The 23,054-nt window shown below is 48.3% G+C and overlaps 1 protein-coding gene across 5 annotated transcripts in view; it reads right to left on the minus strand.

Moving 5' to 3' along the window:
• Nucleotides 1–23,054, minus strand: part of Rgs12 (regulator of G protein signaling 12) — a 99,576-nt gene that overhangs the window by 25,883 nt on the left and 50,639 nt on the right. For all 5 annotated transcript variants that reach the window (XM_085691990.2, XM_085691991.2, XM_087909101.1 and 2 more), the window contains one exon: nt 14,606–14,627. In XM_085691990.2, coding sequence (XP_085548116.2) covers nt 14,606–14,627 — 22 coding nt within the window. The remainder of the gene's footprint in view (nt 1–14,605; nt 14,628–23,054) is intronic.

The raw sequence follows: 23,054 nt of genomic DNA on the forward strand, positions 1-23,054 counted from the left end.
TCTCAACTCAAGCCACGTGGCAGCCCATCCCAACATAAGACCCTCCCCACGCAGCAAACATACCTGAGGACTGCACACGTCAGCCTGCTCTGAAACTCAAGACAAGTTGAGAGACAGATGTGGGACTTTACCTGGGTAGAGATGATAAGAGCCACTGTGGTGCCATCTAACCAAATACTTCCAACCATTCACCGTAAACCACCCTTCTGAGTCCATACCAGGCTCAGCCTGGGTGGCCAGGAGCAGAGGCCTGGGCCACGAGCGCTGAGGACATGGCTCCTTAGCTCAGCCTTGGGGGTGGATGAATTATTGCAGAGCCCCAGGGACCCTCTCAAAGGCAGCCCTCAGCCTTCCAGCACTGGCTGCTGGAGAGGCCCTAGAGCCTCGCAAAGCCTCAGAGACTCATGCATAATGCACAGCCGGAGTGCCTGCTGCAGAGGCCTGAATTATTCACAAGGGCAGAAACACTGTTCCCCCAGTGGTGGGGAGGAGCCACTGTGCAGTTCATTACACAAGAACACACAGCTCCTTGTAATAGTTATGTGATGCTGTCATATTTCCACACCATCTTGAATTTAAACTCTTAAGTCCCATAAACACAAGATCTATATATTCTCAGTGAGAATGACTAAAGACTAAATGGAGTCTCAAGGGTGTGCACTTAAGAAACAAGCAGCTTGAACTCAACCAGTTCCAATGCAAAGTCTAAGCACACCTAAGCAGCACATCTAAGAAAACCTCGAGGGGCTGGGAGCTCAGCCGGAACTGGGCGTGTCAGCTTTAGAAAATAAAGCCTTTTGCTGCTGCCCTCACAAACTAAATCAGTGCATAAACAGAGGTGGGAGAAAGGCAGAGCCAGCGAGGCCTCATGACTTCTCCATGGTCTCTGAGGTTGGGCCTTCCCGCAGGTAGCCCAGGTAAGGGTCAGCAGAGACCATTTTCAGCTTTCTGGCCACAGTCCCTAGCAATTCCAAATTTGATCTCCAAGACAGGCAAGGGAAAGATATGACTGGGTCAAAGTTTTACCACCCAAGCTGGATGACCACAGTCCAATAATTGGTGATTTTGGGTGGACACTCCTCAACAAACACTCAGGACTCTGTCAGTTCCAGTAAAAAGGCCATCAAAGGATCTCAATAGTGTTCTCTAAAAGAGCCTCAGTTGTGTCTGCCTTCCCTGAGCACACTGCTTCACATCAATAGCTGAAGCAGGGAATACACCCTTACCACCCGTGAGGCTGCCACCAGAAGCTCACGGAGTCTTGTTGGTGTGAGGATGGGAAGCAGGAACAGGACCCCCACTCTCTTCTGGGCCCATTCTGTCTCTGACCCTCCTGTCACAACCTTCTGTGCCTCCTCCAGGGACAGTCACCAAAACATACACATTTTTTTTCTTAAGCTATTTGAGGGTAAGTTGCCAACAGCAGCACACACAGACACACATAAAGACACAGACACACACACATCAAGGTGTACTGCCTGCTAAGACTTTTTTAATCACTGTGATAAACCCAGAACATTTAGCACAGCCTGTCCTCTAATACCACCACCCACCATGCCCTTCATGGTGCCGTCCCCTCTGCCTAGGACTAAATTCTGCTTGATGGGCCAGAGGGTTTGGTCAGCCATCTTATCTTGGCTTGTCAGTGTCAGGGAGAGAAGCGGATCATGCAGGCACCTTTCTCTGCATGGTGCACCATGCCAGTGTGAGGCCTGATCCTGTAGTCAGGGCACCAGTTTTTTGCATTATCACTCTTTCTCCTCAAAACATAAGTTGAGGGGCTGAAGAGATGGCTCAGTGGTTAAGAGCACTGCCTACTCTTCCAAAGGTCCTGAGTTCAATTCCCAGCAACCACATAGTGGCTCACAACCATCTGTAATGAGGTCTGGTGCCCTCTTCTGGCCTGTAGGCATACATGTGGACAGAATATTGTATACATAATAAATAAATATTTAAAATAATAAAGATTAAAAATAAAATAATAAAAATAAAATATTTAAAAAATATATAAGTTGAATAGCCTTAATTCAAAAATCTAAAATTCAAAATGCTCCCAAATCCAAAAATTTGGGGTGAAGAAAAAAAGCTACTTCTACATCTTGTCTCATGACATCTGCAAACAGACTAAAGTGCTGAGTAAAATTACCCTCAGGTTCTATGTGTAAGATGAGTAAATGAAACCCATGGGAAGACCCTGTATCCTATGCCTGAAAGAGTTCATTGTACCTATGGGAAAATTCCAAAACCCAAGGGAAAAAGTCAGAAATTGAAATACTGGCCCCAATGATTTTGTATAAGGAACTCTCATCTCCCAAACTAAGGCAAAAAGTGCCTCATGTTCATGAGGCTGTGTCATGGTCTCAGTTTCCTGAGAGGGTTTCAGGGCTATGCTGGTTTGTAGTCAGTCAGGGGTTTGCTCTCAGTGGCCTGGCACTTTCTCCTCTACTCAGTCCTCCATCGGGTGGCCGTGTGTCCCTGTGAGTCTCAGCCCAGGAGTTGGTCTTCGGGTGTCAGCTCCAGCAGCTGACAGCCTCCTTTTGCTCCTGATGCCCCCACTTCCTCCCTCAACAAAAAGCAGCTGAGCTTTCTAGAGTTCCCTTGCAGGTGACATTTACGGCAGAGTCCCACCTACCTTGCTGGGCTGGGAAGCTCTGTCACCTGCTTGGTGAAGGCACTGCTCTCTGTGAACATGTTCCCTTCATTCCCACAGTGGTTCATGTAGCCATCAGTCACAGGTCACCAGTATGGACAACTCTGGCTCTGGGAGAGGCCAGGCAGAGACAGAGCCCAACATGACCTTTCTGGATCTAGGTGACAAGACATGATGATCACATGGATCCCTTATGTCTATGTTGGATTTCTTATGGGGAGAAACGAACACCTGTATGGCCTGGGGCCCGAGAATGCAGTAAGGATCCCAAGCTATACATCCAAGTACTGGAACTGTACCAGAAGCTAAAACACCATCAACAAGAGAGGCCTCAACTACCTGGAGGGCTAGGTTTCCATGAAAGTCCTGCATGACACAGGGAAGATAGCCCTGGCCTCACTTCATTTCCTGTGTCACAACCTACATACCTAAGTTCTGTCACCTTACTCCGAGAGCTAAGAGCACTTCATTCTCATTGCCAGCAAGGTGACCCTTCATACTAAGCAGTGAGGAGAGCTCAGGGCAGGTCCAGTTGCTTACAGACAACACAGTGTAAAATCTGAGGCAGCCATTCGGCTCCTCACCTGAGAAAGCCAGAGCGAGCAGTGGCAGATCCTGACAATAAGCAGAATGGCATGTTTTGAGCACCACAGCACCTCCTCAGAGCAGAGCCCCCAAACTGCTGGTCTAACTCTAGTGAGGGTGAGGCTTCACAGGTCTTGGGATACTGGTGGGTAGAACTGAGCAGGCACCACAAACTCTGAGGTGGCATCCCAGTACCCTTTCCTGCCCTGCTTGCTCCTCACCGACTCCCAGGGAGTGACAGGGCCAGACAGTCCTTTGAGACTGTGCTGGGATCACATGATTATGTATACTGTAGGGCCCCGAGGGAACAAATGGGAGAAATCTAAATGCTGTCTTGAAGCCGAGACCAGGCCCATCTGAACTCAGCAGAACAAACTCAGCCTGTGAAGCGACACAGTGTTTCAGGAGAGGAAATGCCAAGCAGATGGGAAAATGCCAAGAGCTTTCAGGGCCGTAAGAGTGGGTTGAATGGGAGCTGCCAAGGGTCAGTGTGGGAAGTGGTGGAAGCGAACAGCTCCTTCGTTTGTCACATTGCATTTTCAGAACTCAGCTGAGGAGCCATCAGCTGCCACCATGAGGGTCACTGGACTACAGGGGCCCTAGCACATGCCAGGAAGGGGCAGCGCCTTTTTCAAGCCCTGATCAGATTCATACACTGGCTGGAACCAAAAAGGTCATAATGCCTTAACTGGCAATTCTTTCTCAAAATGGACTTATTTGATTTTGACAAATAAAAAATTGGTATCATGAAGACATACATTCTCCTTTTATTTTTCAATGACAACATGTGAAACAGTCACCTGGCAACAAAATCTGGCTGAAGAAGACAGACACACCGCCCAGCACAGAAGCCCAGGCATCCAAATGCTGGGCTCAGGAGGAAGGCTCTGGAACCTCATGCGCACATGAGGTGGGGCTTCACCTTCTACATAAACCATGTCAACAAGGGTGTTTTGGCTGTGCTAAGTGTAATGATGGAGCTAACTTCATAGGATGGGGTGAGCGCCACTCCTCACTGGAGAGCCACTTAACCTTTCAATAAAACCTGATAATAACTATATGCTATCATCACAGGAAAGTTGTGACAATATCAGGCACACAGTAGGCACTGAATGATGTTAACAACTAACTGGGCCGTGCTAGTTCTGAACACCCGGTGAAGGGCAAGCGACTCCAGCTATGTACCCCCACTGTGAACTCATAGTTCCTAAATATTCTCTGTCTTAACATCTTAAACACAAATCTAGCTTTTGTTGGTCAGCATATAAAATCATGCTTTCATCCCTTCCCTATACAGACATGGCACCTCATTTAAAGAAGGTCCTGTTTTCTCTCTGATGGATTCAATCAGTTCTGAAGGTTAGGGCTGGTCAGGGGCTCTGCTTTGGGTTTGTACACAGATGGTGCCAACTGTGAGTTGTAGTTTTCTCCTTTCCAGTCCTAAAGACTCTCTTTTGTCTTTTTAGTCTTGGCTAACCCTAACACCTAAAGTTACTGGCATGTGCACATGCGCGTGTTATTCCTGGCTCTTGTAGAATGCTTCTGGTTGTCTAGTGTAACTTGGAGCGCTTGACTCTGTCAGCTGCTACTCTGGCCTCCATGGTGTGAGTCAATTGGCTTCACTCCTTCTCTGCTGTGACAGATCTGCTTATGTGTCTGCAATTGTTTGCCCTGAAAGCAAACTCTGAAAACATGAACTTAGTCTGCCCCAAAATGTACTCAAGTGTCTGGAAGTGTTGAGAACAATGCAGAAACTCAAAACCCTACCCCACACCATGGGAAAAAAACAAAACAAAACAAAAAACAAAAACCAGATTCCAAGGGTATCCAAGACTTGAATGTGAATAATAAAATAGTAAAAGTTTTACCTTCATGGTCTTAGGAAGGGCAGAGTAGAGTAAGACAAATGTGCTTCTTAAAGGGGAGATGACCACTGGGACTATCTTAAAAACTTTGGTCTTTAGGAGACAGCACTGAGAACCAACTGCAGAAGGTGATCTGCAAGCCTTCTTCAAGTGCTATTATACCTTCTTTCATTTCATTAGCCACAAAAAAAAAAATAAGAATGCTTCAATTGCTGTAAAGTTGTGAAGGAGAACTGTCCCCATTGGCTCCAGTATTTGAGCACCTGATCCCCAGATGATCACTGTGTTGTGGGGGAGGGGCTTTTGAACATCTGGGAGGTAGAGCCTTGCTGGAGGAAGTAGATCGCTGGGGGCAGGCTATGAGTGCTCACAGTCTTACCTCACTTCCTGGTCACTCTCTGCTTGATGATCTGAGCTCTCAGCTTCTTGTTCTTGCAACTATGCTTCCCCAACATAATGGACTTTTACCCTTTGAAACTGTAAACTAAAACAAACTTCTACAAGCTTCTTTGGTTATGGCATTTAATCATATTTTATTGATGGGAAAATAGCCAGTATATAAGATTATCATAATTCAACTGTCCAATCCAAGAATCACTTCCAGAATTTATTTTTTTTTCAATTTTCTACTAATCAACTAACAGTAACAACATAACCAGCCAAACGAGAAAACACAAAAAGTAAGCAACAAGCACAAGCTTGTTGGTTTTTGGCAGTGTCTACGATGGAATGTAGGGCCTCACACTTGTTTATCGGGTACTCTATACTGACACCCATCTAAGCAAAGGTCTGGATTGAATATTTAAAAATAAAACTGAGCCAGGCGGTGGTGGCGCACACCTTTAATCCCAGGAGGCAGAGGTGGGCGGATCTCTGTGAGTTTGAGGCCAGTCTTGTCTACAAGAGCTAGTTCCAGGACAGGCTCCAAAGCTACAGAGAAACCCTTTCTTTTGAAAAACAAAAACAAACAAACAAACAAACAAACAAACAAACATCAAATGGCCACATACAAACCCTAGCGGCCATGATGAACACAACAGAAAGCTCTGAGGTGATTCCTTACACACTGCTGGGTAGTGTGCACACTGAACAATGGAAAATATCTAATACACACCAATGACCAGCTCATCAGAGCAAGGCACACACGGATGTCCATGCAGAGACCTGTACGGGCATGTCTTACAATCTTTGCTACAGCTAAAGTCTGAGCCAGCTTAGCAGCTATCACCAGAGGCAAGAGCAGACAGTGGCCATTTAACAACAGAACAGGGCACAGTAGCCAAAGTGAATGGTAACAGACCCACAAGACAGGAAAGCAGTTCACAAAAAACAGTCAGGTACCAGAGAGCACACATGGCAGCCTTAGCTCAAGATCACATGGTAGGGTGAGACATCAGTCCAGAGTGAAGGTGGAAGGGAAGATATGTCCTGGGAACCAGGCAGAGGCTCAAAGGATGATGTCCCAAGAATGGGTGCCTTCCTCCCCCAGTGCCAGTCAATCCCCAGTGCCTTGTAAAGATCACTAGCATCAATCACTGTAGCCCCATTAATGTTAGCTAACTTGAAAGGACGCCTTTATAAAGGCAGGAAAGCCATCATTAGGTCATGAGTCTTAGGTTTTGTTTTAAAATATTTACATAAAAGCCTTCCTTCCCAGAGGATGTGGTAAACTGACCCAGAGATGTGTTGTCTGTAAGTAGACTTTGCAGGCTGGCCCCAATCCCTTCTGTACAAGGCTCACCAAAAAGTCCATGTTCCTTAATCAGTATGTGTCACCTATCTCTCAAGCCCTGGCATGTGGAGTCACTGGATAAGAAATAAGCACATAGCAGGGCCACCTAGCTGACCTCCATCATGTTCAGAGCTGGTAAGGGACCTCAGGGAGCTCCTACTCACTGTGCACATCCATGCTCAGGACCTAAGAACAAAGACATCTCTGAGCACACCACCAGCCTGCAACACAGTGGGAACGGTACCCCTCACCAGCCTGTAGCACAGTGGGACCTGTCCCTCTCACCAGCCTTGAGACCTTGCAGGCCCTGCCCTCCGTGTCTGGATCCCAAATGTAGAGGGAACACAACTGCCCCTCACTGAGGTGAGGGCTGGGTATACCAGAACCCTCAGGGCTAAGTGTTGCTAGTCAGGTATACAGCACTTATCTAAGGACACCCTGAGTGTCACACCACATGTTACCAGATAGACTGAGCCCTCCAAGGAGGTGGGCCCAAATATTATACAGTGTGCATAACACTTTCGGGAGCCCCACACTCTCCCTGGAGAAGCTGGGTAGGGCACCAAGATGCAGCAGAGCGCAGCTGGAACAGCGACACTTCAGAAGACAGGTTCTGATGTGGTCAGGGCCGTGTCACCACTTCATGATGCTCTGACTTTTCATGGCTGAATGCTTTGTAAAGGCAGAGAAAGTAACGGGACAGGCAGGCAGGTAGGGCTTGCTGATTCCGGAATGAGGTATCAGCTCTGAATGAATGAGGAACTGATTGCTTCGTACGCCTATAATGTGTGGAATACAGGACACTTCAGGCATACTGGGGGTGAGACCTGGCACTTCATGATTCTAAGGGTAGTGTTCATCCTATGGGATGAGAAATCATGGGAGCTCCTTGTATTGAGCTCACATTTTATTGTGAACTTTCTAAATCATGTTCCACAACTAGAATGTGAAAGCATCGCCATCGCAGGATGCTGGTTATGATGGGCTGGCTGTGACAGGAACCCTACTCAGCACAAGAAAATTAAATGTGTTTAGCAATGATCCTTGGAAGCTGGACTTCTGATGGGAAAGCCGTCAAGTTAGTGTGTGTTTAGGTCACCTAATTTGCCAGGAGGCATGTTGGGAGCACAGCAGAAAAGGGTCCCTACAGGTGACTCTCCATTGAGCTAAAGAGACAAATTAGAACTAGAGAAAGTTAAGAGGCTGGGCAAGCAGTCCAGATACAATTGGTGGAGAGGAGGCAGGGGACCACCTGGGATGTCTCAGTACTGACTCTAGTGCACACGCAAGATGAGGCTCCAGGATGTTGCAGGTGATGGTTTGGAGCTACAGGATGAAGGTTGCCAGCCCTTGCACAAGTCTGGGGAAGTTCCAGATCCAACCCTGGAGGGGCTCCATCAAGCCAGGAACATAAAGACTCTTTTAGGGAGTCCTTCTTCATATGCCAAGTCCGGAAAACACCTTGGTCATGTGACAAAGAAGCTGATGCCGCAGAGCACCAAGGGAACTCTGGGGCAACTGCATTTCCTGCCCCACCACATCTCTTAGCAATGTCCCTGCGAGTGCTAGACTGGTCCAGAGATCTAGTCCCCTTGTTCTGATATCACAGGCTTGCTGCTCTTTGTCATTCCTTCCTACTCATTCTTGTGAAGATCCTCATATTTGTGCACTTAAGACATTCATGTTTTTTCCTGCTAACCAGTTCTCTAGCCAAAAGCCCTATGGTGCTAAAGGGAATGACAGGGAGGCCGCACCCCTACACAGCTCTTTATCAAAGTCTAAAAGAGCACAAGCCCCAGGTATGTATTGCAAAGGCTTTTGCAAGTGAGCACACTATGTCAGCTCCTCTGGAACCAAGTGTTGGGACATAAGCAGGAAGCCCCTGGGCTTCATCTCTCTGACTCTACCATCCTGGGTCTCAGAGCAAGGCTCAGACTGCTTCTCTGCCTCAGAGACTCACATAAGGTTCCGTTCAACTGAGTCTTGTTCTCTAAGAACCGACTGAATGTTCCCTTTGTGAGGGGAGGATGCATGGCTCCCTTAGGTGGGCCTCTCGAGACAGAAGGGGAACCAAGAAGACCCTACTCCCACTCCAATGCCTTAGAGACAAGTACTGAAACCAACATGTCCAGGGTTCCCACAAATAGAAGAGGGGGAGGAGGGAAGGTGGGAGGAAGGGAGGCAGAAAGGAGTCTCTGGCTTTATTACTTTTGAACTTTGCTTGAAAAAAAACTTCACAACATAGTTACTAATAAAAGCTCCTTCCAAATGTCTTGTCAAACCAGAAAGAAAGGAGTGTGTTGGGAGGCATCTTGGCAAAAAGCAAGTCTGCCTGCTTCCCCTACAGTCTACAGTCTGTTTGAGTTTCAAGTCCCAAAAAAAAAAAAAAAAAAAAAAAAAACGTGAACTACTGGGCCAAATAAAAGGCTCTGCTTAAACACCTGCTCTCACACCACAAGCTACAAATTAAAATCCCATTCCTACTAGTAAGTGAGCAGTTTTGAAAAGCACAAGATTAGGCTGTGGTATACCGTGGACCACCGAGCCACGCTGCACAGTCGGCACGGTTCCACGGGGACTCCTCTCACATCTCTGTCTCTTCTGATTACAGAGTATGGTTCACCTGCCCAGAATCTTCACAATCACAATTTTCCAAGTGAATGCGACCTAACTTCAAGTCCTCGTGGCAAGCACAGCTGGCCCTTCATCACTGAGCAGCATCCAAGTCAGCTCAGCAGGCCTGTGATGTGGACCGCTGCAGCCACTTCAGTAGGACAGAAGATGCCGTCAGGTTGGAGCAAAGCCAAAGTTTCCAGACAGGAAGGGAAGGTGGCTTGCCTGAGTGTACCCCTGGGCAGAACCCAAAATCTTCACCCCACAGCTTAGGGCACTTAAGAAGTGCCAGGGACTGAGGAGGGCAAAGGGCAGAATGACACACGGCCTTTCCCAGAGCCTCTGAAGGTAAGGGTAAGTGTTTACAGTCGTTTGAGAGCTTACATAGATAGCCCTCCAGATCTCAGAGGTGGAAACCTTAAAAACACAAAATTAACAGGAAAGTAAAGTGAGCCTGGCAGCCTCTTCATGGAAGACCTGGCTGGGCTTCACAAGGAGGGAGGCTAAGAGACCTGGCCAAGCCCATAAGCATCTAACACAGGTCAGAGATAAAAGCATGACAAAGGTGCCCCTACAACTCTGAGTAGGCATGCTAGTCCTCATCAAGTCTGATCAAGTCTCCAGAATAGTCTGGGGGGGAGTGGTCTAGACTCCCAGCATTCAGCTCAGTGTCTAGGTTAGCCCAGCTCAGCACCTAGGTCGGCCTAGAGTTCAGACAGGTACCAGCTCCAGACAAATACTTAGTCCAGCCTAGCCCACTGTCAAGCACCCAAAGTCCCATACCCGTGGGGCACAGCAGGCCAAGAACAGCCCTTGGCCCAATACTCTCTTCCTTCAAGTTCCACTGAAAGTTCCACCACAAAGGAACCTACAGTCATGTGCATGACTACCACTCAGCTCCACTTAGGCAGAGGGACAAAGAAGGGGACACTCATGCCCATTCTTTAGAGAAGAAAAAGCTAAAAGCAGAGTAAACCCAACCTAAGGCCTAGCAGCCTGGAGAAGAAGGTGAAGACAGACTCGGATGCCTTCTGGAGTTTAGTCAGGTGGGGATGCTATGGACGGGCACACCCAGTTGCCACTCAGCCAGGCATTTTCCAATCTGTGCTCCAGGATAGGACATTTGCTTGACTGAATTTAAGAGCATTTTGCTGCTGAAAACACTTTAAAAGCCACTGCCCTAAGCCAGCCTTCCAAAGCTTAGGCTAATGTCACTGAAGACTACTGGGGCCCAGACCCAATGATCCTCTCACCAAGCTTTCTCACGCTGGTCACCGGCAGGAAGAGCACAGAATACTACTCAGAAGGGGCAGGAGGCAGCAGGCAGGTGGGACAGGAGGAGCTGAATGACATCAGGGAGAGTACAATGCGAGGTCGAGAGGCCTGGTATGCTGGGTTACTGCAGGCTAGCCTGGGACAACAGACTACTGTGGCAGACGGAGGGGGTCCAAGTTCAGTGTGAGCAGGCCAGAGCTGCTGCCCTGTGGAGACTGGAGAGCACAGGCCCGGCAGAGGGTAGGGATGGGGAGCGCACTGCAAGGCCTAAGGAGGCAGAGCCTCACTTCCACAAGAAGGATCCATGGATGTGGTAAGGGCACGGAGTCACGGAGTTGAAGAGCCTGACATGAGGACACAGGAATGGCAGATTTCAGGACCAGCAGGCCTGCAGGAAAGCTGAGACTGGACAGTACAGAGATCTTAGGGAAGGTGCTACACAGACCCCACAGCCACACCCTCCACTGACTACACTGCTACAGTTTCTCCCTTGCACCCCATGGCCGTATGCGTGTTATGCGTGTGTGTGTGTGTGTGTGTGTGTGTGTGTGTGAGAGAGAGAGAGAGAGAGAGAGAGAGAGAGAGAGAGAGAGAGAGAGAGCGAGCAGAGTAATTTTCAGGAGTTGGTTCTCTCCCTGTACCATGTGGGTTCCAGGAATAGAACTCAGGTTATCAGACTGTGTGGCAAGTACCTTTACCCACTATAAACTGTCACATAGCTCTTCTCTGACATAAACCAAAAGGTGCTCCTCACAAGGACCCTGGAAGCTAAAAGCTTGCATCCGTCTATCTTAGTGAGGAGCAGGTATAATCAGAGGCTGGAGGAATCCTTCCACACAAAGAAAGGGTTCTGCCCCTGACCCAAGCAGACCATAGGTGACTACTACATTTGTGACAAGACCACCTTGTTTGCACTGTGTAAATATCCTGATTCCAGGGACTTTCAAGATGTCTGAATGCTAAAACTGAGTAGTAATGTCTCTAATGGTCTGCTTGCTGCCAGTTTACTTCACACACCAGAACTACTGAACCTTTAGCAGGAAAGGCACACCTGAATGTCCTCATGCAGCACAAGGTAGTGTGCCCTTTGAGAACACAAGAGCCGGGTGGGAGGGGAGATCCTGGCAGAGCTGCTAATACGAAGTTAAAGAGCTTAAGCTCCATGGGAGCGCAGAGGTGGCATCGTGGGAACACAAGGGTAGTGCAGAGGTAGATTACTGCAGGAGCACGGAGATGGGACGCTGCAGGAGCAGAGATGTAACACTGTGGGAGCACTATGGGAACACAGTAGTGAGGTACCACAGAAGACAGTGTGAAAGCCAAGCCTGTATCTGAGGCGAAAACTCCTTTCACTACCAGCATCAACAGTGGGACTCTCACATTGATATCCCTTCCTCTTCCCTCTCCTCTCCCTCCCTCTCTCTCACTCCCCCATCTTCCCTTCTCCTTCCCTGAGGCTGGGATAAAACCTCTGGGTTCAAGCATGCTAAGGGCTCTAATCATGAGCTACACCCCCAGCCCATACTTAATTTACACATTTTTAACCCTCCAGGTTGACCTTGTTTTCTATTTGGACAGGTTTCCAATGGGTGGATCATTGGTTAGTCTCTGAATGCTAGGGATACTTCTCTAGGCCTGATCTGCTGTCCTAGAGACAGTCTGCCCTCCACACAAGGCCAATGCATGGGCAGTGTTGACCTTAAGCCCTTTCCTGCTGAGCAGGTGAAAAGCACACTCTGAGTGAAATCTTAAATGCCACCGCCCAACTTCCTTAAAATTGCATGAGACGACATGGTAGGAATACACATTACCAAATGTTACACACAGCCTGGAATGACATCAAAGAGTCACATTATGTCAAGGGCATGGTTAGCTGGATGCACGACACTTCTGAAGAGTATGAGATTTCCTAATAACCATAGCCCAGGCTGGATGAGGAGGCAGACATAGCCTCAACTGGGCACAGATTGAGCTGGCTCCTCATCTCTGCCTGCACTTGGTACACATTTTTCCATACATCAGTGGGGTTCTGTGATTCCTAGGCTCCATGTGCGAACCTGTCTACTACTGACCAGGTCTATAAAATATCTCAGTGTGGAAACATTCAAGTTTCTGCCTAGCCCTTCTCCACAGGTGCCTGGGCACGGCATGGTGGAACACGGAAGAGCTCCTGGGGCCTGTGGGAAATGGAAGGCCTTAGATGGATTAGTAGGGTGAGGGCTGGAGGTTCTTCTCCAGGCCTGAGCCCAGGGGACCGACTGGAGTGATCCTGACACTGCTTCAGTATCACTGTGTCCACAGCACATAACTGCGACCTCCCAGAACTAACACACAGACTCAGTCAGACAGCCTCTGCATTTTAATCTTATAAATAGAAAAGAAACTAAAAGTAAAAATAATAAAAGCATGAAAAGTGACGAAATAAAATATATCTGGCTGTCTAGTTCAGTTGCTGAAATGCGCTGCCTCCTGCCATAGCAGGTCCTCCAGAGGAGAACAGGACACAGCCCTGTGGCCCTGGAGTCTGAGTTGGAGGAGAAGGGGACAGAGGGTGGAAAGCCCCCAGGACAGGGGGAATCACCTGGCCAGGACACCACTTCCTCAGAAAGGCGCAGTGGGGGCTGGGAGCCAGGGGCTTCCCACCCTCGGAAAGGGACCTTCTGAAACCTATAGGACAACTTGAGATACTGGGACTGGGGAGGACTGGCTTCCCCAACTCTTAACAACAGTGCAGAACTTTGTAAAGTCAATAAAAAAAATTACATATTATTAAACTGATGGATTATGGAAACCTCTCAAGTATATAAATTTCCCACAAGAATAAATGTCCTCTGCCAGAAAAAGAGAAGTTAGAACCAGGGCTGTGAACCTGTATTTTTAGCCCAGACTTGCCTGGCCGTCCTACTTCTTTTCTTGCATTAAGGAGGCTTTGGATGATTAAATGACACGATTATTATTGTACATAACACAGGAAATATAACCCCCTTTACTCTAAAATATATGCTTCTCACACTTTGACCAAGCTCCCTGTGGTCTGTGTTCTGGCATAAGCTGGTTTGTAACTCAAGCTGTGGAAATTCTCCCCGCCTCCATTCTGTGAGTCCTACAGAACTACTAATGCCAAAGGCTCCGCCTGCACTTTCCTGTGGGAGAGGGACAGCAGCCTGAAGTGGGCAGCTCTGAGGGAGACAACAGAAGTCTTTAGAAACTATACCAACTGGTCTGTAGTACCAGAATACTATACGCAGAAGTGTCTAGATGAAGCTCTCCAAAGAGTTTAAGGCAGTTGGGTTTTTTGTTGTTGTTGTTGCTGTTGTTTGTTTGTCTTATTTTTTTCTTTCTAAATGCTGAATTAAAACCAGGGATTATGTCAGAGAAATGGAGTGAACCCTGGCTGGATCACTCCATTCCTGGTCACCCTTCCTGGTCAGTCCCAGTAAAAAAGCCCTGTACACAAACTCTTCTAAAGACAGAGAGGAAGGTTTTGATTCTCAATTCATCTACTCTCAGTTCATCTACTACATTTTCCTTAGGAAGGGAACTTCCAGAATGGCTCAAATTCAGCAACTGCTATGAGAGCTGAACTTGCTCGTTTGGAAGCTGGATGTACAAGGGATCAGCAAGCATGTTTTTGCTTGTTGATCACAGGCGTGCAGGAGCATGAACTACAGCTCAGCACACTACCTGTGCTGGCTATCACGGAGCTTCTATTGCCATGTTAGTCAAACACATGGCCAGGCCACCAGGACGCTGCCCGCCAGTGAAACTGCAACTGAGACCCTCCCACAAGGAAAAGGCAGAGAAAGCATCTTACTGAGTATATCAAATGGCAGATATATTTTCATAACTTGAAAACGGTAATAAGAAAAATAAAATATGACTTACCACCATCAGACACAGTTGCAGACTGAAAAAAGAGAGAGAGAGACATGAGTTAATTACATCTCATGACAAGATTCAGGGAACAGCGCTTCACTTCCTCCAAGGTCCAGGGCGACTCCCAGCTACCCAGGTAGGTGCTGAGAGAAGCAGACAGTGAGTCAAGCCTTGGGGCTCCAACTCCGCCCCAGTTGGTGACTCCCTCTAAGAGGAAGCTGCCGTCATTTTCACTTGAAAAGAACAGATCCCGGCATGTCTGACATCATAGTCTTATTAACAGACCGTGTGATAACAGCTTAAGATTAGTGCCCCAGTGAGGGCACCTTGCAGGGCAGGGGCTCAGTACCAGACACTATTCGGTTCAGGTTAGTGTTACCTCCACCCCAGTGAGACCTGAGCCACAAGCAGGCAGAACAGGAATGTGTGTGTCCCTAACCACCACCACCACCTCTCCCCACCCCCGCCCCCACCACTCCCCCTTGGAAGAGTGGCTACTACAGGCCTGGGGAAATGCCTGGGAGCAGATTAAAAAGAGTTGGGGTTGGGGGGGGGGGGGCAGGAGAGATGGCTCAGCGGTTAAGAGCACTGCCTGCTCTTCCAAAGGTCCTGAGTTCAAATCCCAGCAACCATATGGTGGCTCACAACCATCTGTAATGAGGTCTGGTGCCCTCTTCTGGCCTGTAGGCATGCACACAGACAGTATACATAATAAATAAATATTAAAAAAAAAAAGAGGCTGATCCTCTGGGAATAAAAATTGTCAGCAGTTCTCTGCAGGAGCCCAGCCTGGGCTCATATGGACACTTGCTAGTGGTCAAGTAGGTGGTGAGTGGCCCAGGAAATGGACAGGAAAAGGCAGATGGATAAGGAGGCAGGCATCCCAGGGGCAGCAGAGGGACCCAGCAGGAGGAGGAGGAGCATAGAAGAGTCAGGTAGCCTGTGGCTAGGACCCTGGCGGCAGTATGGCTCCTCCCCAAGAGCAGGCAGGACAGCAGAGTGCCTGTGACACAGCAGGTCCAGCACCACTGCGTTCATGTCTGCAGCATGCCAAGATGCCAGAAAACTTTCCCTCCTGTGGTCTGAGCTATCGGTCGCTCTACCTAGAGCTTCCTGGATCAATTACAAAGCCTTCCCAGCTTTACCTCTCCAAGGTTCTACCATTTTTGCATAGCATTCAGGTCTCATCTGAACAGGGCTTCTAAGGTGCAGCCAGAGGGCAGACAGCAAGTGAGCAGAGCCTGCCTCACAGCAGACTTGGGTCCCCCTGGCATCCTGTAAGACCCCTCTAGTTAAATAATCTACTAACGGGGCATCTGGTAGCCAACAGGAACACAGAACCAATGGCCATAAGACACTATCCACTCTCCCCAGGGAAGTCAAAGGATAATGATATACAACCCACCAGGGCACCTGGATTTGTGCATTTCCTGCCCGACTCTACATCCCACGTCCAGACCTATTGGGCAGTCAGCTAGTACTCTCTATCCATCCTGGCTGATACCGAGGAGCCCCTATTGCTACCCTGTTAGGATACATGATGAAGGACTCAATGGATCCACCTTGATGGCCAGCCTCCACCTATGACCAAAAGACTGTCGTGGCACATAGAGAGAAGTCACTTCTTACTGTGACTGCTACATCCTGTGATGGGGTCTGAACCCATAAAATCCTAGGTTTAGGGAATCCAAGTTCTGTGAGGGTCAGCCATGATAATCTAAGCCTGGGCAGGTCACCTAAAGGAAGTTCTTTATTTCTTTCAACCATTATCACCTGGAATTCTGGCCAACGATGAATTTAAATGGAGGCTGGAGTCTCAATTGTTTACCCAGAGACATGCTGGGCTGCAAAAGGAACCACAAGCTGAGATCACCAGACCCCCACCCAAGAACAGACCATTCAGGGGAAATTCCTGGCATTCCAAGCACTGTAGCTTGAAACACCTGCAGCTCAGAGTCACCAGGAAACACTAGACGAATGTCAGCCAATCATGGGTCTCACCCCCATCTTTACTACTATAAAACCCTATTCTAATTGAGCTCAGGGCTCTCCAGTTATTCCATGCGGAGAGACCAAGTTTGCAAACTTGATTAAATAAAGGGCTCTTTGCTTTTACACTCTTGGTTTCCTTGTTGGCTTGTGGGGATTGTGGATTTGGGCATAACAGTTCCTTAGCCACCAAGAGAATGCATCTAATTAATCTTTAATTTTTAATTTATGTATGTGGTTATTTTGCTTGCTTATATGTCTGTCACCACTTTGTGTGTCCAGTGCCCTCAGAGGCCAGAAGAGGGCATCAGATTTGTCTGTAACCCTGGACTTGGAGTTACAAATGACTGTGAGTTGCTATGTAGGTTCTGGGTACTGAACCCATGTCCCCAAGAGCCAATGCTCTTAACTGCAATGCTACCCCAGCCCCAGAGCCAAGTAACTTTCACCTTGTTGGACATCTATGAGCAGTATGCACCCATCCTGTATGCTGGCCTCTTTTCAGGCTGGAGTTTCCATGCCATGACATGTCATCTGCCACCACAGTGTGAGGCTGAAAGACACCAGAGCCAGCTCTTCCTGGGGACTGTGAAGAAGACCCTTGTTGTGGTGCACATTCAGAAGTCCTGTCAGCCTTAGAGTCTAAACCTCATCAAGGTGTCGCCTTGTGTCACTCAAGACAAATGCAGGCCCTTAAATCATAGCTGACTGACCGAACACACATACCAGGAAATGTCAACACACAGCAGACCCACCGTTAGGGAAGCCTAGAGGCCTAGGAACAGGGGCTGGGAAACCAAAGACAGGCAGTGAGAAGATGGCTTTCGAGGACCAGCGCCCATGAGGGAAAGAACAGTGGGAATGAGCACAGCAGAGTATCCATCTGCCAGCACTGAGCCAAGGTCAAGAGACACCTTTTTGGGAAGGGAAACTTTCAATTTCTAAAACAGTTTTACTTTATAGGAAAAAGCCAGTACAGAGATGTGTACTTTCTAATACGTTACTGTTACAAAAGCCAGAGTCCTTGAGAAAGAGAAGATAGGCAGGGGGTTGGGAGCAATGGGCAAAAGCCATGGCCTCTAGTGAGGCGAACCAAATGAGCCTGGCCACAGTACTGTCACCCACTCTATCTCATCTGAGATGTTACACTCTTTTGGCATAGGCCTCAAGGAAGCTGTTCTGAGACAGGCACAGGGCACAGTACTCTGGGAAGCAGGAGTATAACTCCACCTTCAGGAGCTTCTATATGTGCAACACCAGAGTACAAACTCTGCCATACCCAAGGGAGGCCCACACAGGCCAGAGTCTGTGGAAATGTGAGCTGGAGTGATGGCTCAGGAGTTAAGAGCACTGGCAGCTCTTCTAGAGGACTAGGGTTAAATGCCCAGCACCCACAGGGTTGCTCACAACTGTTTGTAACTCCAGTTCCAGGGGATCTGGAGCCCTCTTCTGACCTCCACAGGCAAAAGGCACATACATGGTGCACAGGCACCCATGTAAACAAAACACTCATATACATAAAATAAACAAATCACTCTTTTAAAGGAATCAGTAGAAACATCAGCAGTTTCACCTCCTAGACAGGTCTTGGCAGAATGACACAGTCATGACACCATGGAGAAATGAACAGTGCCATTAGAAGAGGGAAGAAGGGCCGTGGTTGGAGGTAAGGGAGGGGTGAGGAGGCAAAGGGGAAGAGGCAGAAGCCCCCAACTCATTCCTCTTTTCCTTGGGATTCCTAACAGTCCTGAAGGATGTTGTCTGTTGTCGTAGCGGTAAACTAGTCACCTGCAGTTCAACGTGACTTTTTACATTTCGATGCTCAGAACATTTATCTCCTGGGGCAGTAGAGGGACAGTGCATTCACAACACAGGTTTAGCATAACACTCATGCTGTGCTGTCAGGACCTGACTGGGCTGGCCTGTGTTCCCCAAGAAGGGCGAGCAGGAGGAGCCAGAATAACCAGAGGTGTACCTCCCACCCCCGAGGGCATGGGAAGGAGGACACTGTGGGCTAGCTGTGAGAGGTGCAGTCACCTATGGTGAGACACAATGCCGTGTCATCAGTGCCACCGCAAACAATGAGCGGTTTCCACAGCACTGTCACAGGCGTGTCACTTTCACTGTAAAACATGTGAAAAGGCAAACTGCACACAAAGGACTGACATGGTCAATCACCCTTGGAGGATGTAGTTATGGCTTTCTTATGCAGAAAAAGACCATGCATATCTTAAGTGCACAGCAGACTATTTTGAGTACATACCCATGACAGTATGATCACCATAACCAGACAGGGCATCCTCACCTTACAAGGTATCAATAAGCATGGGCAATCCTGAGGCCACAGTACTTTACTGATGTGTTGTCTCCCTGCCCCCACTCCCTCTCACCCTGGCAGCCACTCTTCTACTCTGCTTCAGGACCTTAGCCCTTTTAGATTTCACCATGCCACAAAAACCATAGAGGATCCATTTTTCTGTCTGACAGACTCCAGTCAGCCTAAGCTGACTCGATGTTGTCACAAATGGCAGCTGTCATATATACACCACATTTGCTTTATTTCTCATTCATTGGTCATCTGCAGGTATTTGGGTTATTTCTGTATCTTGGCTATGGGATTAATGCTGCAATGGGCTTGACAGTGGTAATGTGTCTCGGACCTAAGTTTCAAAGGAAACTTTACACTGCTTGCATATTGGCTGCACTGATTCTCACCCCACCAACTCCTGCCCTGGCCTACAGTTTTGCCCTTTAACACTGTGAAGGCAGGTGCCAGATAGCATCATACTGTTTCATCTCCTGATGAAGGGCACATGTGACATGGTCTGTACATGTTACTCAGAAAACCAGCTCCTCTGCCATTTTTCAAGAAGGATTTATTTACTTTTATTTTTTGAGACAAGGTCTCACTACACAGCACTGGCTGGCCTGGCACGCGCAATGCAGACCAGACTGGTCTTAAGCTCACAGAGATTTGCCTGCTTCTGCCCCTGCCTCTAGAGGGTTGGGATTGAAGGCTTCACTAATATACCCAGTTTATAAGTAAAATTTTTTATTTTGTTTTGATTTTTTTCTTGTTGATATTTAGCTATTTGAGTTTCTCATATATTTCTGTTACTAACCCTTATTGGGTAGCACGCACCTGGCTTGCAAATACTCTCCTACCTAGAGATTGTCTTTTTGTTTTGTTGACATTGCCTTTACTATAAGGAGTTCCTGGCTTGGGTTCCTTTAGTAGTGGATTGTGACCTGGAAGTATAAGCTGGAAAAACCTAAGTTGCTTTTGGTCAGGGTGTTTTATTACTTCAGCAAAGATCAAATCAGAACAGTGTATTAAGTGCATGCGAGCATCTCTGAGTGTCTATTTGTGGACGTATGTACATCTGGGTTCCCAGGTTCTAAAGGGATATATACTTACCTCCCACATGTGGGTTAATCTGAGGACTGCTGGTGGCTGCATGCTCTAACCCAGGGTGGAGTTGTTGCCCCAGATTACACAGCAGTCTCACCTGGCAGGTTCCCTTACCTGGACTCAGGTACACTTGCACCTCCTCTGGATGGCCCCTGATTGCCCTCTCTGGCCATGTTTGGAAACCTAGCCAGGTCTTGTCTGCTTTGGGACGCTTTGACTGTGGAATCAGAACGGTGACTCCACAGACTCCAAGGAGCCCCAGCTGAGGGCTGGGCTGCACTGCTGACCGGGCATCAAAGCATGGCATTTGTAGCTACACCCTGCAGCTACCGGTTCTCTTCATGCTCTTACACAGAGTACATAGTCCACAAACACAATGCAATGCTCTTTCTTTTAAATAAAGGGACATCTGGAGAGCATGTTCACCTAGAACAAGGCGGGAGAGGCACACATCAGGTATATACCTAGAAGTTGACAAGAAATAACTTTTGTAATCCAGGAGCCAAAGTAGATGCCAAGTCCGTGGGAACATTTCTAAGTTATTTCTGCTGACCACCTGCACCTGAGGTGCCAGGCCCTCTTTATGAAACTGAACACAGAGATCAGCTCACACAGCCCTTCAGTGAAGTCCCTGTCTGTAGATCTGTTAAAGGCCCATAGACTCCAGCATGGGATCCGCACTCCAAGTAAGGGAAAGGCGAGGGGAGGTAAGAACGTGCGAACTTGGCTAGGAGACTGAAGGTCAAGTTCACAGCTGCTGATGTGAAGAATCAGAGTGTCAAGGCCCGAGTCAGAAGACAGGGGCTAACCTTTCCTTAGCTATGGGAGCAGAGATAGGGGTGGGAGATGAATCAAGTCTGATGGGGTTCCCAGATATCTAAGGGGAGACAGGGATGTGTGGACGGTTCCGTGGCCCAGAGAAGCAGTGAAGGCTGCGGAGGTTGGGGCCAGCAGTGCTGTAGGTAACATAGTTTCAAGGTCTGGAATAAACCTCATGCTAACAAAGACAGACAGAGAGAGGGACAACACCTTACATGGTGGAGGGGCTGGACCTGCAGGACCAGGAGGGGACGTGCCTCTGCCAAAGCATATTCTTGTGACTGTAGCATCTTAGCAGGCCGCTGCCAGGCCACAGCCCGGACACCTGTCAGCAGTACTCATTCAACGTGTATCAAAGCAACTTTACACTATTTTATTTTTTACTGCTAGGAAAACATGTCTGTGGACATCTACCCATGTGTGCCCACATAAAAGGCTTGGACTATGTTTTTCCTAATGCAAATAAGCTGTTCATGTGAACACTGCTGAGTCCACCTAAGGGACACAGTCATGTCTGAAGCACTGGCTGCGCCTTGCTTCCTACTGTGTTCGATCCCACAGGCGGCTGACCAGCTTCACCCTGCTGCACACTTCAGAACACTGTGGGTCTGCCACATTCTGCACTCAGCCCTGGTCAGAACATCATTTCAGAGCCCTACAATAGGTAGAACATGGCAGAGAGACTCTAATTTGACTAAAAGAGAAACTCAAAAGGGGAAAAAGAGATTCCACAGTATACTTCAAACTCAGCCCACAAAGGCTCAGCAAGAGCCAGGCAGAGGCAACCTCAAACACACCGCCTGTGTTTCTCACATCCCACGGCTGCCACCAGCTGAGCTGCACTCATCATTGCTAAGCACACCAACAGTGCCAGCTCCACTGCTGTCGGCCACAGCCCCTCGTCAACACCTAGTCTCTTCTCATTGAGGACGGGCAGATGAGGACAGGCAAAAGGTTCCAGACATGACAGGCAACGGACACTCTGGACACTGGATTCTGAGTCACCCCTCACACCACACAGCCCAAGTCCCCTTGGCAAGCTCATCTTCTGTGCTATTCATTTACCTCCCCATGTCCCAACAAGGCTCTACCTTCACCAAACTCAAAGATCTTTTACTGTGCCGTGGGTACAGCTCCAGCCATGCAGGCAGCAGAACCCCCAGCAGGAGCCTGTGTGCGCCCTGTATGGGTTACCCACTGAAGTCCTATTCACCACCCCAAGGAGACAGTGGGCCTTCCACACAACCAAGAAAGAAAAGTCCCTTGTTTTCTTTACACTAGAACCAGTTTTCATTTTCAAATATTAAACAGCACTCAATACAACCTAATGGCCACTGTCCTGTAGTGATGACCACATGGCCCAACCTGCTGTTCCTGACATCTGAGGCCTGAGGAAGAAATAGCATCCCACCCGTGGGATGTGCTGACTGTCACCTCACTCCATACAGAGCCTTAAATGCTTCCGGGTACAACTGCTCCTCCCAATAGACCACCCAGGAGAAGGGAGACCCAGAGAGGGTGTGGGCAGATTGGAAATGTTGCTTTCCTATGATAACTCATACTGCTTTTGACTATAGGTTTTACTCTCTTTAAGTAGTTCATACCAGTGCCCAGGATACATCTAACGGCCAAGTCCAGCACATGTATTCCCCATCCACATAATGTAAGGAAGTCATGGTCAGTATTTCTGGCCACTGAAAGACTCTTGGCTCTCTGGCTTTAATTCCCATCCACCTAGCTGCTCATGTGCCCTGAAAGATACTGGACAGGACCTAGGAAAATTAGAGAGCTCTTTGCCTCAGGGCAAAGAAAGCACAGCCACCTGCACTTTAAGAAAGGCTGCAGCGAGCATGCAGACTATACACAGAACCCCAGTATTCAGAGCACCCCATTTTAAACTTTAAGAGAGATTCCCTTGGGACCTGGGGTTTAAGAACAGTTTCTCCACTTTGCATCCAACACCAAATGGTTAGGGAGCATCTGTCTCGGCCCCCAGGAGTCACTCAACTTAGCTGGCCAGTGCCTGGTGGGAAAGAAAAGGCTAGAAAGCAGGGAGGTGTCAGCACATCAAACACGACCATGCCACCTAACCATACCCAACCCAGTGGGAGCTGCTCTACCCTGGAAACCCAGCCCTGACCCATGAGACCAGTTCAGGACCTGAGGGAAAGGGAAGGGTACAGCTATCCTAGTGTGCACTAGCATTTTACACCCACACCTGGCAGGTATAGATGTCCT

The sequence above is a fragment of the Myodes glareolus genome, chromosome 8, assembly GCF_982192425.1.
Source record: "Myodes glareolus chromosome 8, mMyoGla1.1, whole genome shotgun sequence".
In the NCBI taxonomy this organism is placed as follows: Eukaryota; Metazoa; Chordata; class Mammalia; order Rodentia; family Cricetidae; genus Myodes; species Myodes glareolus.